At 35.2% G+C, this 17,183-nt stretch overlaps 1 protein-coding gene across 2 annotated transcripts; it reads right to left on the minus strand.

Moving 5' to 3' along the window:
• Positions 1-12,490: 12,490 nt before the first annotated feature.
• LOC131167286 (high mobility group B protein 1) lies at positions 12,491-16,281 on the minus strand. Of its 2 annotated transcripts, XM_058126037.1 has the most exons (8): positions 15,910-16,281; positions 15,181-15,269; positions 14,820-14,948; positions 14,642-14,699; positions 14,488-14,532; positions 13,993-14,073; positions 13,787-13,870; positions 12,491-12,867 (listed from the first exon to the last, which is right to left on the minus strand). In XM_058126037.1, the coding sequence occupies exons 2-8, from the start codon at positions 15,249-15,251 to the stop codon at positions 12,826-12,828; spliced, it is 510 nt and encodes a 169-aa protein (XP_057982020.1). In that variant the 5' UTR covers positions 15,252-15,269; positions 15,910-16,281; the 3' UTR covers positions 12,491-12,825. The 2 variants fall into 2 exon arrangements, with proteins under 2 accessions (XP_057982020.1, XP_057982019.1); XM_058126036.1 differs by having other exon boundaries at positions 12,491-13,870.
• Positions 16,282-17,183: the final 902 nt, after the last annotated feature.

The raw sequence follows: 17,183 nt of genomic DNA on the forward strand, positions 1-17,183 counted from the left end.
GCCAAGTCAAAAGTACAGACTGTAAGTCTGATGGGTCTGCCAGACCTGGTCCGTACACCAGGGGCGCTCACACTCTTCTTAAAAACCACATCGACTATCCAATCTCACACCACTTCATACAGCAGCGTTAACACAAATATCATGATCATGATGACCATGGACACATAGCAACGGTACTGTGCAAGTGCTAGCCTAAACCAAGCCAACTAGGTTCTGATATCATATAACATATACTGAAACTTTGATACATGTATATTTCATATCATTAATTATCAAATCAATCATATCATTTTGCATATATACGTATATCATGAAAATCATCAGCCCGTACTCCAGTATTTCACATTTAACCATAGCTCGGCCCATACGCTGGCAAATCATATCCATAGCACAGCCTGTATGTTGCCAAATCATTTCCATAACTCGGCCCATACTTCGTAAAATCATATCCATAGCACAGCCCGTATGCTGAAAAATCATTTCCATAGCTCGGCTCGTACGTCGGCAAACATATATAAAAACCTCAGCTCGTATGTCGGTTTTCCATTATAAAAATCCGTATCAATAACATATTCCCAAAAAACAGTATTTCATAATAATTTCTACTCATACCACACTAAACAGGTTTTTCATATATTTAACGTACTATCATTTTCAGCAGTATTTTCCAAATATAAATCATATATAAATATATTTATTTTCCTGAAATCAAATGCTGTAATAATATACATACATTCTCGTAAAAGAACTAGCTTAGTTTATCCCTTATCTGATTCTTGAAAAGCCCCTAAGAAAATTTGTCTTGCACCCGTAGGGTTCCCTACTCAACACCCTGAAAACAACATTCCCCAAAACTAAAATTCAGTATTTCTACACGTACAACACTTTCTACAACTGTCAAATAGGCAAATACTGAGTAGAATGTCTTACCCTTGATTTGGGATGGTTTCCAACTCAGTCCCACCGACGATCCGCTCCAGTAGACTTCTGAAAAACTTTCCCAGGAGCGTTGTGGTGGCTTCAAATCGTCGAACTAGCGAAAATTTGGCCCAAAAACTTAGAGAGAAGGAGGAGAAACTGTATGAGGAAAGAGAGAAAGAGAGAGAGAGAGAGAGAGAGAGAGAGAGAGAGATTCTATAAAGGAAAATGACTGAAAAATCACATTTAACCCTATTTATACTGTGGGATTCGTCGACGAGCCACGTCACCTCGTCGATGAGTCCTGTAGAAAGTTCATCGACGAACTTCAACTCGTTGATGAATTTCAGGTTTCCACAAATCCTCTCTCGGCATCTTCTCGTCGACGAATCCTGTCTTCGTCGACGAGCTACTCTTATACCCTCGTCGACAAGTCCCTTGTGTTCGTCAACGAAGAGCTGAAAAATTCCTCGGGATTATCCCATCCAAAATGCAACGTCGTCGACTGCCTCCTTTTGTTCCTGTTTCCATTTCCCTTTCTTTTTATTGTTTAAATACCATTATTCTTTGGGTCGTTACATTCTCCCCTCCTCATAAAATTTCATCCTCGAAATTTACTATTCATGTAACTCGTCATCCCTTAACAAGAAAAAAGTCTACTTATTTCATAACTTACCCTCACTTATGGTGGAAGAATACTGTGGTTACATTCAGAGTCCTAGGAGATCACATATACAAAATTAAAATTCTCCTAAACTAAAATGCTACACTAATTAAACCATTACAGGTACCTGCAAAAGAAATACTATCTAACTACTTACATTTTACCTGTTTAGACTCCTTGGAATAGGTGCGGATACTTTTGCTTCATATGTTCCTCAGATTCCCAAGAAGCCTCTTCAATTGTATGATTCCTCCACAAAACTTTTACCTGAGGAATCTCCTTATTACATAACTCCTGTACTTTCCTATCCAGAATTTGTACTAGTACCTCCTCATACACCAGTGAATTACTGAGCTCTAACTCATCATAACTGATGATATGAGAAGGATCTAAAACGTATTTCCTCAACATAGTAACATAGACTACGTCATGGATCCTGGACAACACAGGTGGCAAAGGTAGCCCTTAAGCTACCAGTCCCACTTTATCTAGAATCTCAAATGGACCGATAAACCTAGGACTAAGTTTACCCTTCTTCCCAAATCGCATAACCCCTTTCAACAAAGCTATCTTCAAAAACACATGGTTACCCACATCAAATTTCAGATTCCTGTAAAGATTATCAACATAACTTTTCTATCGGCTCTGAGCTGCACTGATCCTGTCTCTAATAAGCCGAACCTTATCACGCGCTTGTTTCACAAGCTCTGGCCCCACTACTCGCCGCTTACCCATCTCATCCCAAAATAAAGGAGAACAACATCTCCTACCATATAGAGCCTCAAACGGTGTCATGCCAATGCTAGTCTGATAACTGTTATTATACGCAAATTCTACCAATGACATGAATTGAGTCCAACTACCCCAAAAATCCAATACGCACGCTCGGAGCATATCCTCTAATGTCTGTATCGTCCTCTCAATCTGCCCATCTAAATGAAGATGGAATGTCGTGCTAAACGACAACTGAGACCCTAGTGCTTCCTACAGACTCTTCCAAAAATGTGACATGAAACGCAAGTCTCGATCTGACACAATAGATACTGGAACCCCATGAGAACGAACTATCTCCTGAATGTAGATCTCCGCCAAATGGTTAAGGGAGTAGCTGATCTTGATAGGTAAAAAGTGAGTGGCCTTAGTCAAACGGTCAACAATCACCTAGATGGCATTCTGGCCATGTAACGCCGTCGGTAGTCCTGACACGAAGTCCATGGATATATGATCCCACTTCCACTATGGGATAAATAACGGCTACAACTGCCCTGCCGACCTGTGGTGCTCAGCCTTTACCTGCTGGCACGTCAGACACTGTGCCACATACTCGACAATCTCTCTTTTCATACCATTCCACCAGTACGACTCTCACAGATCTCTGTACATCTTCGTACTGCCGAGATGAACTATATACAAAGATCTGTGAGCCTCCTCTAGAATAGTCTTCCTAATCTCAATATCAGCAGTAACGCATAACCTGGAACGGAACCGCAAAGTTTCGTCATCTGCAATACTGAATTCCTCCCCCTAACCATTTTGCACTCTATCCATCACCTTTGCTAATTCTGAGTCTTCCTTCTAAGCAACTTTAATTCGTTCTTGCAGAGTAGGTTATACTACTAAGCTGGCAATATACACTCGAGGATCACTCTCTACCAAGTCTATGTCGAGTCTCTCCAGATCCATCATGATCGGATACTGGATCTCCATAGTCGCCAATACTGATTCCCTAAACTTCTTGCTCAATGCATCAGCTACCACATTTGCTTTCCCTGGGTGATAACTGATGGTACAATCAAAATCCTTAATTAGCTCCAACCACCTTCTTTGCCTCATATTCAGTTCCTTTTGAGTGAAAAAAATACTTCAAACTTTTATGGTCGAAGAAGATCTCACATCGCTCGCTATACAAGTATTGCCTCTAAATTTTCAAGGCGTGTACTACTGCAGCCAATTCAAGATCATGTGTAGGGTAATTCTTTTCATATTCTTTCAATTGCCTAGGCGCATACGCCACCACCCTACCATGTTGCATTAATACACAACCAAGTCCCTTCAAGGACGCATCACTGTTAATGACATAACCCTCACCCCTTGACGGGATGACCAATACTGGCTTTGTGACTAATCTTTGCTTCAATTCTTGAAAACTCGGCTTGCAGCTGTCATCCTACTCAAATCTAACATTCTTCTTAGTCAATCGTGTCAAAGGCCCTGACAAAGCTGAAAATCCCTCCATGAAACAATGGTAATACCCAGCTAGCCCCAAGAAACTCCTGATTTCATGGACATTCCTCGGTTTAGCCTAATTCACTATGGCCTTAACCTTACTAGGATCCACAGAAATACCGTCTCCAAATACAACATGCCCCAAGAACACAACCTTCTCAAGCCAAACCTAACAATTTACACAAAATTAAATTGTTTCCTTTCACACCTCCTTGTCTAATAAACCTAACACATCTTATACCATTTACCTTACCACCTCATAAGGATTCAACTATTAAGTTGGTACCTTAGATTTCAAGCTTGGATTAGACAAGCCAATTCAACTAGGTAAAACCAAAATTGGCAGTTGCAGTCTCAATTATATTTTCAAACTAACATCAATAAAAAATTATATGACAAAACTATAAAAATTTATGAACTGTGGTCAATCTAGTCAAACCAAAACTATATGTCCAAACTCAACTAGGCCTAGTGGATTGACCGGGATGGTGTGAGTTTTTTATTTTTTATATTTTTATATTTTTTTTATCGATCATATTAAACTAAGTTACATAACGAGATTTAGTAATCTTCTCCTAAAATTCAAATCAAAATTTTTTTTTTTATTGTTATCAAGTTAACTTTAATGAAAGATGAAAAGACTTAGCAACTGAAAAAGAAAAACATATGGGCATTGGTTAAGTAGTTGAACAATACCCTAATGTGTTCCCCATTCGACGCGCACACACACTAACATGTATGTCATTTGCACTCCACACAAACAATTGTAAGTGAATAATTTTCAGTAATATGTTTAGATAATTTATAATGCAATTCATACAGTTTTAAAAATAAATTTTTAATACATTGTCATAATTAAGTTTATATGGCAAATTATTTTAAAGCTTTTGAGTTTTATATTTTAATTTATATTTTCTTGACAACTACGAAGGATTGATGCATACGTGTGACAATATTAGGACTCAACATTATATGTGCAATTGTAATTAATTACTTCTGAATGATAAAATAAGGATTTTTAGTAGTCCTCATACAAAAACTTTAAAATTTTCAAATTATCCTTTAAGTGCTCCTTTTTATTATTAACTTTAAATTCTTTTTGTATCTCACAAAATATCCAAAGTACCCTATTAAACATTTCTTTTATGTTATTAAAATTTTTAATGGGTTTGGATCATGCATATGTTAGTTAATGTTAGTCTCTCTCACCCCTTAACTTTCTAAACTTTATTTGTTTGTCCACTACCAACACCTAACACCTCCACTTGAATGCATTGTTTCTCCTTTACTAAAACAATGACATATTTGAATTGTATGCCTATGGAGTATATCTATGGTGCTAGCAAGATTCTTATTCCATCATGGGACACCTCCACACTTTTACTCCTTAATTAAGTCTCTCTACCTTTGGACGTTACCCTCACCCCCCCCCCCCCTCCCTCTTTTAATTGCTACTAGCCCAAAATATCTCTCATACTCACTCATTTCTAATTATGGGCACATAAGCGATATGCGTTTATGCACTATGTTTGTGTCCTTCGATCACTATGATGTGTGACAATTCCTCTCCTCCTACACTTTTGGGTACTTTGGAGGGTGGTGGTCCTGACTCATATTGCCAAAAAGCGATGTTGATTCTATTAGGACCGGAGGAGCCCATGGGTAAACTTGATATACATGGGTGAACACCAACTTGACCCAAAAGTTTAAGTCTATTGGGTCTTGGGTCCAACCATGTATATAAGCCTCCATCATCCACTCTAATTTTCTAATGTGAGACAAGCTCACAAGTGGAATTTTCAACAATCTCCCTCTCACTTGTGAGTTTACACTGCTCCCCCTTGAATGGAAATCATTTCTCTTCTAGGAGTAAGCTCAATTCTCCAACAGTTGCTCAAGTGAGCCTTACCACTGGCATCTTACGTGCATCAAATTGCATTCCACGTGCTTTCAAACCAATCCTACCTCTCACGTCTTGACCCTATTCGGATCCATCCCCAACCTAGATTATCCTTATTGGCCTCGGCCACACACTTGGTCTTCCAACTGTTAGCACGTCAGGAGAATTAGTTTCACGTCTTAAATTTTTTACAATGTCGCTCACCTATAGTTACGAATCGTTGACTCTAATACCACTTGTTAGGACCGGAGGAACCCATGGGTAGGCTTGATACACATGGGTGAACACCAACGTGACCCAAAAGCTTAAGCATGTTGGGTCTTGGGTCCAACCATGTATATAAGCCTCCATCATCCACTCTAATTTTTCAATGTGGGACAAGCACACAAGTGGAATTCTCAACAAGTTCCATACTGATAGTTGATTATGGATTAGCCAAAATTACATAGAAAATAAATTCATGACTTGGCTAATCGACGGCCAAACAATCTTTGTTCGTTCCATTTGAAGAAAGGAAGGATCCCAAAGAATTGATCCTAAAAAACCAATGAGACACACTAAGCATAGCTATTTGATCAAATGGTCAATCGAATTTTTATTTAACCTCACCTATCCCATGTTGGTAATTATCTTTTGCTCGTGAATGTCTAATGTTAGAAGTTTGATTCACATAACTATAAATTGAATTTGAAAATTTATTGCAGTACTAGCTACCGATTATTTACTGTTAGCTCTAAAATATCATCATCTGGTTGTAATTACTATGTACGTGTATGCTCCCTCACATGTGAGATTTTTGCCCTGCTCCCTTTACCACGCAATTTATGTTTATGCATATGGTCTTTCTATTTCTTCTTCTTCTTCTTCTTTTCTCCTAGTGGTAGCGTGGTTATTTTGTGAAATCTCTATTCTCTACTGTAAGGCCTACTCTATTTGTTATCACAAATCTTTAATAAAGACTTAAGTTGGCTCTCTTTGTAGAGTTTTCTTTTACCATTGTAAATTTGTTTTATAGAAAGTAAAATTCTATAGGTTAGAAATTTTATTTTATGGCTATCTATTGAATAATTTAATATGCTTGAAGAAACACTAGTGAAAAGATTGAATGAATATCTTTTAGACATTTGTACATAAAATGTGTTGTCTATTTCTTTTATACTTTTTAACCTACAAGTACTTGTACATGTGTTGCACGTGAATAAATTTATTTTGAGTTAAATTTTTATTTAATATTAGATTTTTTGTTTAAATAAAAAATTAAATCATATGTAAAAAGTTTAGCACATAAACTATTTTATTTATAAAAATTCTAAATAAAATTTCTCCTCCCATCAAAATTTCACTAACTAATAAAATGACTTTGGTATATTCTTTTAGCAATTTCTGTGAAAATGAGAAATCTATATTAATTAGTAGTTGTTAAATCTATCCCTTTAACAATTTTTAACAAACTCATTTCATTTAATTCATGAATCTAAAAATAAATGATAAAAACTCTCTACATTAGTAGTTTTGAATATTTTAAAACACTAAATATGCATTTTAAATCGTTTGAATAAAAAAAATTAAATCATTAGATTGCAATAACCAAATTTGAAAAATAAGGTGTACTCCCAAGAGGAGAGTGAATTGGATTTTAAAACTTTCTTTGTAAACTTTTAGTTAAGTATAACCCTTCTTCAATTTTAGTTTCGATTCAACAAATATATATATTCAACAATCACACTCTTCACTCAATTCTTATCAACAAGAGATAATATCGCTAATTCAACTTTCAGAATTTCAATAGATGAATATTCAGATCAGATTTTCTTTTCAGTATAGTTCAAAAACATATCTGAAAGTTATCTTGAGTATCTTGTAATTTTGTTCAATAAAATAATTTATATCACAAGATTCATATCAACTGTGCATTCAACAATTTCAGCTTTCAAGACTTTAACGAAAATTCAATCCAGTCAATCTTTTATGTTAAAGACCAGCATGAGCGAAAACTCATATTTTCTTTAATTAATTAATGAAGATGATGTCAAACTGAGTTTCAAAATATCAAATAAATAAGTCTCAGCTTTAAACATTCAACACTTCAATATATCAATTTCAAGTTCAAACCTTGATGTGAATACACAACCACTATCAGATTTTAGTTTTGCTTTTGAATATGTCAATCCAATAAACAAATTAGTATGCTGATAAAGAGTCACTTAGAAATTTAGTAGTCTTTCAAAGTTCAGTCATTGATATCTATCAATCAACACATTTCTTTTAATCAAGGTTTCCGCAAAATATTAATCAACGTACTCTCTTTGAGGTTTTTGCAAAAGATCAATCAACGTACTCCCGTTACAATTCTCAATCACAAGTTAATTTTCACAAATTAAACATTCATTCAAGAAATTTATATATGTACAGGAAATTAAAGAAATTTAGGAAAAGACAGAAACACCGAGATTTTTACGAGATTCGGCTATACCCGTCTATGTCCTCGCCTTAGGCAACACACCTAAGGATTCTACTATACTACTCCTTTACGGGTAAGAGCAACCTTACATGCTCCTTTGCGAGTAGGAGCAACCTTTTACAATCTCTCCTTCAACTAGGGTGAGGCCCCCTCTCCAAGCGATACCCCAGGCTCAGTACAACAATTCAACAATCCTGAACTGTCAAGAAAAATGAGAAACAAATTTGGTGTACTAAGAGACTCTCTTCAAGAGCAAATTAATACAATTGAAAACAATATATTTCAATCGAATAACAATATAGAAAGATGAGGCTCAAGATAAATATCACTGAGTTCTTTTTTAGATCGAAAGATTTAGAATTTGTGCGCAAAGATCGGTGAAAAATTCTTAGCAAAACTCAGTAAAAACTTTAGCAAGTATATGAGCAAGAGAGCTTTTTGAAGATTTTAAACAATAAGGCTTGATTGCTGATTTTAATTCTTGGTGTCTTGAATCTTTTGTCTTAGGGGGTATTTATAGAGTTTAGAAAGTGTTTTTCGTATTTCCCAAGTGACTTGGAATGTTTCCCAAGTTTTTTTAACGTTTAGAATTCAAAAACCCAATTTTGGAAACTTCCCGTTACTTTTAAAAATTTAAATTTCGAAGAGTCAGTTGATAGGGTACGAAGAGTCAATCGCCTAGGTCATTAAAAATACTGAAAATTCAAAGGTAGTAAGGTGTCAGTCGACTGGGTTGACAAGAGTCAAGTCGCCTGGATAGGTTCTGTCTGCTGTTCAGTCGTCTGACAACTTCGACCACCCTTCAGTATTTTAGTCATAATGTTTTCTATACAACTTCAAATTAGACGTTCTTGGTATCAACAGAAAGTTAAGAAAAAATCCTACAACTTTATTTTGATCATTTGTTAAGATAAAAACCAATTGATAGAGAAAATTGCACATCACTGCGGATATTTAAAAAAAAAAGAACAGAATTTGGAAAATTATGTTTTGATGCTTTTCATTTCAAAAATAATTTTAACATTTTTGAAATAACCTTTGACCTTATAAAAATACTTTTCAAGTATTTTAAAAGGTATCTAGGTCCAATAAATTAACTTAAGAGTTTCATATATCCATATTGAAATCGTTTGAAGTACTTGCATGAGACTTCTTAAAGCTTTAACTTTCTAAGCTCTAAGTTTTCATATATTTGTTTTGATCCTTTATGTCCATCTTGAGCTTTCTTCCTTAAATAGACTTTTGCTTTATTATGAATCATGTCTCTAAGCATATGTAATCTTCTTTAAACACTTGAACTTGATCTTTTAGAAATTTGATCATTTATAAGAGCTTTTGAGCTTGATCTCTTTATGAAAGTTTTTAAGTCTTGAAACGTATCTTAGCAAAACATGTTAAGTTCATTTAGTATTTTATCATCAAAATAAGATTTTAAACCTTGTGAGGCCAACAAAATTATTTGCTTGACTCCATAAATATAAGGCACAACCACTTATATATATATATATATATATAGAGAGAGAGAGAGAGAGAGAGAGAGAGATCTTTCAAAAATCTTAAAATTCCACATTATCATGTAATCAAGAACATGGACATTTTTAGAGCATCATGACTATCAAAATCATATGCATAGTGATAATTTAACTGCAATTTAAGCATAAGTGTTGTCAATAGATTTTGATCGATTTTCAAAATTTGGATTTTATAGGCGAAGATCTCTATTCTTGAACCCTATGTCTGCTTGAGAGTGACAGTGTTGCCAAATTAGGTGAAATGTGATCATAACTTCCTTCTTTCTCAAGAATCCGCTCATAATAGTGCCAAATTTTTTGTTTTACTAAACATTTGGGTTCAACTTCCCATGATAAGTTCTAGACCCTTTTCTTAGACTATTATTTAATATATATATATATATATATATATATATATATATATAAGTGGAGGAAGAAAACAAAAAATGAGATGCGAGGAGATAAAAAGGCTCGGAGAATAATCATTTAGGGAAGAGAAAACGACAAAAAACGAAAAAATTGTGAAGAGAACTGTCTGGAGAAGAGGAAAGATTAAAAATTAATTATGGATGTATTTGCAATTAAAATTGAAACCTCTTAAATGGTAAAGCCAAAATATTTGTTACAAATTGTGTCACAATGAACTACCAAGAAAAAAAAAACTTTGTACCTTTAAGGGTACTAAAATTGTATTTTACATTAATATCTTTTGAAAAAATTACTAAATGTCGTAATTTTTACCTTTCCATAAAATGAATGTGCAAACTATTCACATAATGCAAGAAGAGAGTTGTGCGGCAAACTCCTCAGAAGAAATGTGAGCAACACCTTATGATTGTTGCAATCTGATACCACTAACATTAGTTGCCATTGTGAAAGTCTAAATCGAATTATTGGTTAAGAGACGGAAGAAGTAGGAAATTTTTTTTAAAAAAATGAAATTTTAAATTACTAATTAAGCAAGAAAATAAACATTATTGGTTAATCTCTTAAGGGGAAATGGTTGTTGTAGTGCATGGCGTTGGAGTGTGTTTAGTTTGTTCTATATTTTTTTTTTTCTATTACATAGGAACTCCAACGACCAACGAGCCCTTCAAACTCCCTGATGCAACACCAAACCTACGGATTAACATCCTTCCCCCCCAAGTTTCGCTGACCAAGGTAAAATCCAGATGCGAACACAGCTTCTGTGCATCAGTTGACCTTCAGCCAACTCGACTCTCGGGACATATTTCCATTTCATTAGTTTGTTCTATATTTAATTTTATATATGTCTATCCATTTACCCATTAACAAGAATTTTCTTGATTTTATCGTTTGTTGACCAATTTCATTATTTCTAAACTTATTATTGTTCCATATACTTTGTATCCTTCATTCTCTTTCCCTCATTTCCACCCGTCCATTTTCAACCAAGCATTTTGTAAGTATTAGGTTTAAAGAAGCCAAAGTATGTGTTCCATACGTCTAACAAAATTCAGAAATACTATGGCAACTCAATTGCAGCCTCTAATGTCTACTCAATTATTTCACCCACTTTAATCAAATCACTTCTTTTCCAATCCCTTTCAATACTTGTTTGGGTACAATGTCTCATCCTTTTTATAATTTCCAAATTTAAATTTAATTTTTAATATTCATGAGCCAGTGATTATCCAAACAGAACTGATATATATTTTACAATATATATTATTTATATAATATATAGTCTTAAGTTATAAAATAAGATATACATATTTTTCATTGTCAATCATGGTTCATTGATGGTTGAAATCAACCTTTTAATGAATGAAAGAAAATTTTCCTAATTGTTAATTTGGGTTTGAATTAGGATTGAAGTCAACCCTCAATGAATGATGATTGAAGCCGACCCTTAATGAGTGATTTGGAAATATCTTAATTGTCACTGGGGGTATGAATGATAATTAAAGCTAACCCTTTATGAGAGATTTGGAAATCTATAGATTTTTAATAGGGGTTTGAATGATGATTAAAAAATCAACCCTTAATGAGAGATTTAGAAATCTTCTAATTGCAATCAAGGTTTGAATGATGATTGAAGCCAACCCCTTATAAGAGACTCAGAAATATATTGATTGCTAATCAGGATTTAAAAATGATGGGATCTCTTTGATTAGAAATCAGTCATTATGAAAGAGATGTTTGAATTTCAAAAACTGAAAGTTCATTTGTAAAGAAAGATACCCAACAAAATAGGGAAGATTTTTTCTATTGTGAAAATCCATTCAGTACTGATAAAATAATCGAACCGAACTGTCGGTGTCGGCATCCAATTGGGATCAAACCTTTAGTCAAATGGACCACTACTTAACTGATGAATTTAGATTGGTTTTTGTCAACTGAACCAAACACTTCAATTGGATTCGGTTTTTAGAACTTCAAAGTACTGAACCATGAACACGCAGGTACATGAGAGAGAGAGAGAGAGAGAGAGAGAGAGAGAGAGAGAGAGAGAGATGTCATTTTGACATCACCAACCCAATCACAGTCTAACTAGTATGACCAAGTTGTTTCCTTGGATTCGTCAATAGTCTGGGTTTTTCCATGGCTATGACAAGCACATAGCAATTCGAGCAAAGCAACTAATCTCATTTAGCCAATTATCAGGCATTGGTGCATGGGTCAGGTTGCACCATTTTGCAACCTAAGCACAATGAGTTCACTACAATTTGACCCTGCCCAGACCTCATTGGCACACTGGACTTGCTTTATTTTCATCATCTCCTATTATACATGTGAGAAATCGAGGCATTCAAAGTTTCAACTAAAATGCAAAACGAACAAGAATATGACCCTCAGGGATAATAGATGGCTCTCTAGTGAGAATATTGAAAGAAAGTAACAACATGCTTTGAGCTCTCAGCATACCGAGACATGTTCGTTTCAAACTTTGGCAATTTAAGGCACCAAGCATGGCTAAAATGTGCACCATGACATTTGAAAATGCCATATTTAACTAAAGAGAGCTCATGCTTAGTATACAAACAACCTAACATTATAACATGGCAGCAGCAAGAGGCACAAGATCTGCGCAAAAAAGCACCAAACATAAACTACGGGTATGAACATACAAAATGCAGAAGTGTTGCCCTGGATCATCCACAAAGCCAAGTCAGATGCCTATTCAGTCATCATCCTCATCATCTTCGTCGTCGTCCTCTTCCTCCTACAAAAAAGGGAAAAAAATAAATTACATTATTGACACTTGAAAAACAAGAGAGGAACAAGGGGGGTTCTGATGCCAAGATAATCCCACTATCATGACACAAACCAATTAAGCATTTCACTGCAAAAGATTATATAGAGTGATGAGCAACTATGTAGAAACTATTCTCCTAGGCAACTGCCAAATAAACGCATTTCCAATATTCATTAAAAAAAAAATAGCACCAACAAATCTGTAATGAGTTTTCTCCATTGCCTAAAACACACAAGGAATTATCATTTCCCAGAAAATGTAGTGAAGCCTCACAGAATGGGTTGCCAGAATGGTTTGGAAAAATCCCTTTAAGATTGGACCATTACTCGATAATCTAAGTACAATTTAATGCATTTGCCAAGTTTCCGTTTCGGTTCCCCAAAATTGTAAAAACCGTTATTTATTACATTTCCCTTTTTCTTTGACCTATATCCCTTCAATGTATTCTCATCCACTCTATGCCCTTTCCTACTTTTCCTAACTGATGGAAAAGTGAAGTTCGGCAAATCCAAGGGACACAAAACCAAGACTCCCAGATTGAAGATTAACATTCTGGACAGTCAACCATACTTCAATGAATATTGACAAAAAGACCACAATTATCTCATCTGATCTACCAACCCTCACTCAACTATTTCAAAACATATAGGATTAATTAAGTCAATATATGATCGCACACTCAAAACCTTATTCTTTGTTGACATGCTTGATGTCTATTCACATGAAATACCATCAAGAGTACCCTGGACAATGATATGAACGACGCAAGCTAAAAAGTGATAAAATTTAAAATAATATTCTTGAAAATTGTGTAAATAGCATGCTCAAAATCCATACACAAGCAATACCAGTAAGTACTAACTAGTAAAGCCAAAAATAGCAATACCTCCCCGCTTTCCTCATCCTCTTCATCATTAACTTCAGATTTTGAATGTTCAGATTCATCATCACCATCATCCGCTGAGCTTTCCTGTCACAAACCATGGGCAGGCAAGGACGTGAAAAAGCCAATTCCAGCACTACTCCCACACGAGGAAAAAATAGAATTTATTTGTAAAAAGAATTATAAAGTTTTTGTATTGGTGCATTCACCTGTTTCTTGTTGTATGCATTCATAAGCTTTTCATATTCAGCCTTCCTTTTAGCTGCTTTGGCCTCGTATGGCGCTTTTTCCTGCCCAAATAAGTTAGACCATTCAAGACTAGTTATTACAGTATAATTACCCTTTCTTCCCAAGAACTAAGTTATAAATGAAATTTTCAAAAACTTAAAGCATGCATTAAAAACTAAACCTCTCCTTGCTTGATTACTTATCTAAGTTACTGACTAATACCAACAGAGATAAAGGGCAATTATTCAGTAGCTCAAGTGGCATATATCAGGTTGGTAATGCTTTGGTTTGGGCCAAACCACCATGAAGTCACTAGAAGAGCTCCAAGTGCATGGCCAATCCACTCCATGATGCTGAATATTACAGCAGCTATGTAAAGAATAAATTGGATTTCTAACATGAAATAAAACATAAAAATAGCTCCCCATCATCCTCGATCATCCTCAACACCTTCAAGGAAGTGTTTTATTACTTACAGCATCAGACAGAGATTTCCACTTCTCTCCCCCAGCTTTCCCAACCTTCAATTGCAATATAAAGAACTCAATCAATTTATATTTTAAATCAATCAATTATTAAGTAAATCAATAAATGCCTATAATAAATAGTTAATGCCCATTCACTGCTTACAGCTGAGACAGCCTTCACATTAGGGTTTTCCTTTTTAAAGGTCTTCCTAAACTCCTCACTGTCACAGGTCAAATACAATGTGAATCAGGAAAAATTTTCAAATTAGACTGCAAACACCTATAAAGGAACGTCTACTCCGTATATAGGCACCCAATGAAGGAAAAAAAGAACTACATACAGGAACACAAAGAAAGCACTGGGAGGCCTCTTTGGTTTGTTAGGATCTTTCTTGGTTGATTTATCCTTTTTAGCCTTTCTTTTGCTACTCTTATCTGGCTTGGCAACAGCCTTTCGCTTCCCAACTTTTCTGAAAAGAAGACAGATTTATATGATCCATCAGTATAGTTTTCCTGTAACCGCAGCATCAACGTTGAATATAATATTAGATAATATCCATATAACTCTTCGACACATCCATGAAAACAAATTCCTAACGTCAGAATATGGAAAACAGTTCAAATAATTGTAAGTACTAAGCCCATAACAGCCCCCATAAATTTTTTGCCATGACAAAAGCCCAAAAACATTAACAAACTAACCTATCTTCAACGACCTTCAATGCTTCCTTTGAGTCCTTCTTCACCGCCCCCTTACCCTTTGAAGCCTTCATCGTCACTGGAGAAGGTGCCTGTATTAACACGGGTTTAGATCAAAAATAGCAATTCAAGCAATAACCGCTGGTGATAACACTTCTACTCTCCTTGAACAAACATGAGGCATGGGTTGAACAACATGAACAGTACAAAGCTTCGCAGAAACTAGGGTTCCCTAACACTAGTCAACGCTACAGAGATGAGCATCAATGAAGACAAAGTGCAACACTTGTAACAGGATTCTAAGGGCGAAAAATTCCCAAAACAATCTATTCGCACAGACAAATAAAAAATAATAAAAATGTTCGTAACTGCAAATTATTGCACAAAAAATAAAATTTTAAAATAACTTCTACTGTGAAATATTAAAAAAATAAAACATTAAATTCCAGGGAGAAGAGAGAGAGAGAGAGAAAAACATAGGACTAAAAAAACTAAAGCCAAAAATAGGAATCAACCATCTCCAGAGAAATTTCTCAAGATACAAATCGGACTCGCAATAATTTTAAGACATCCAAAAAAATAAATAAAGCATCGATCTCAGACTCAAAAACAGGAAAATTCTCACAAAAACATTCCAAAAAAAAATAAAAATGAAACGGATATTTACAACAAAGCAGATCTAGAGAGGATCATACAATAAAGCCAAAAAAATATGAAGAAAATCAAGCTTACCGCTTCAAGGGAGCGAACCAACTCTCTCTCCCACGAAGAGAAAACAGAGGAGAAGGAAGAAAGCGAGTACAGAGGCAAGAGGAGAAGGGAGAGGAGAGAGAGGAGGGTTTCGACAGACTGGAGTTCGAAGTGGACTTAGGAAGGTAACCGGACCAGCCGGTTAACCCGGAAGGAGACCACAGCACATAACAGAGGTCAAGGACAGGCTGTTACCGCCTATGACGGGTTTGACGTTATTGCGGGGTAGCAGCGACAGCGTGGGATTGACAACTCAGCGCAATTAAAACGCATCCAAAGCAGAGAGGATTGATCCCAAAACAAAACAAAACAAATCACAATAATAAAAAGGTGATGGACGTTTGAGCGGTGGCCATGATCATCATATCTGCGACCCAAGATATTTCCCCCACCATCATCTGTTCCACACGTGTTCTGCACGTGCCGTCCTTTAATCCCTAATCTCTAATAATGCCTTTATACTATTTAATTTATTTTAAAAAAATTTCTCTAATACTATAATTTTTTAACTGCCCACAATTATTCCAAAATACTCTTATAATTATGTCACATTTATTTTTATAACTATTTATACATATCCCAAAATCCTCCTATATCTATGACTATCTTAAAATATCCTCGTACTAATTAGAGTCTGGAGCAGGCACATAGTGTGTGTGTGTGTGACGTCCCAATTTTTTATACCATTTTTTCACATATTAACAAACACAACATATCGGCTACGTCACCACCCTAATAACATTTATACATGACTTGCCCCGAGGTGGGTACCGGATAAAATGATCATACCACTATTCCTATCAGCGAAAGTCACAATATATATATACACACACACACACACACACACATCACAATGAATACACATATTAGAGTGTCAACTGACCAGACGTTTATACATCAACTTACATTCCAAAATAGCAAAACTCTAGGGGAATCATTCATCCCTAGTTTACACATTCATCCTGTATATCAGGGTACCAACTCCACTCTAGCTGGGAGCTCTATCACCAGCATGATCTCGGTTTCCTAAAATATTTAAATGATTGGGTGAGATACATTCCAGTAAGACAGAATAAATTATTTTCAGTGTGTGGCAATATGAGATTCATTGTATCATAGCATAATATATATCAGTGATAGTATCTTCTGAGAAAATATATCATTTCCATAATCATAATCATATAGATATACAACACAAGCTTTCATAAACTTTTACTTCCATTTCCAAAATCATTCATTCATAATCTAAGTTTACC

This window comes from Malania oleifera, chromosome 11 (assembly GCF_029873635.1).
Source record: "Malania oleifera isolate guangnan ecotype guangnan chromosome 11, ASM2987363v1, whole genome shotgun sequence".
Taxonomy (NCBI): Eukaryota; Viridiplantae; Streptophyta; class Magnoliopsida; order Santalales; family Ximeniaceae; genus Malania; species Malania oleifera.

Bases quoted from the DNA above. Each gene is read 5' to 3' on its own strand.
- LOC131167286 (XM_058126036.1), bottom strand. From the start codon at position 15,251: ATGAAGGCTTCAAAGGGTAAGGGGGCGGTGAAGAAGGACTCAAAGGAA. The intron at 14,533-14,641 runs GTAAGCAGTGAA...TTGCAATTGAAG, and splicing joins ATGTGAAGGCTGTCTCAGCT to GTTGGGAAAGCTGGGGGAGA. The intron at 14,074-14,487 runs GTAAGTAATAAA...TTATTTGGGCAG, and splicing joins GGAAATCTCTGTCTGATGCT to GAAAAAGCGCCATACGAGGC.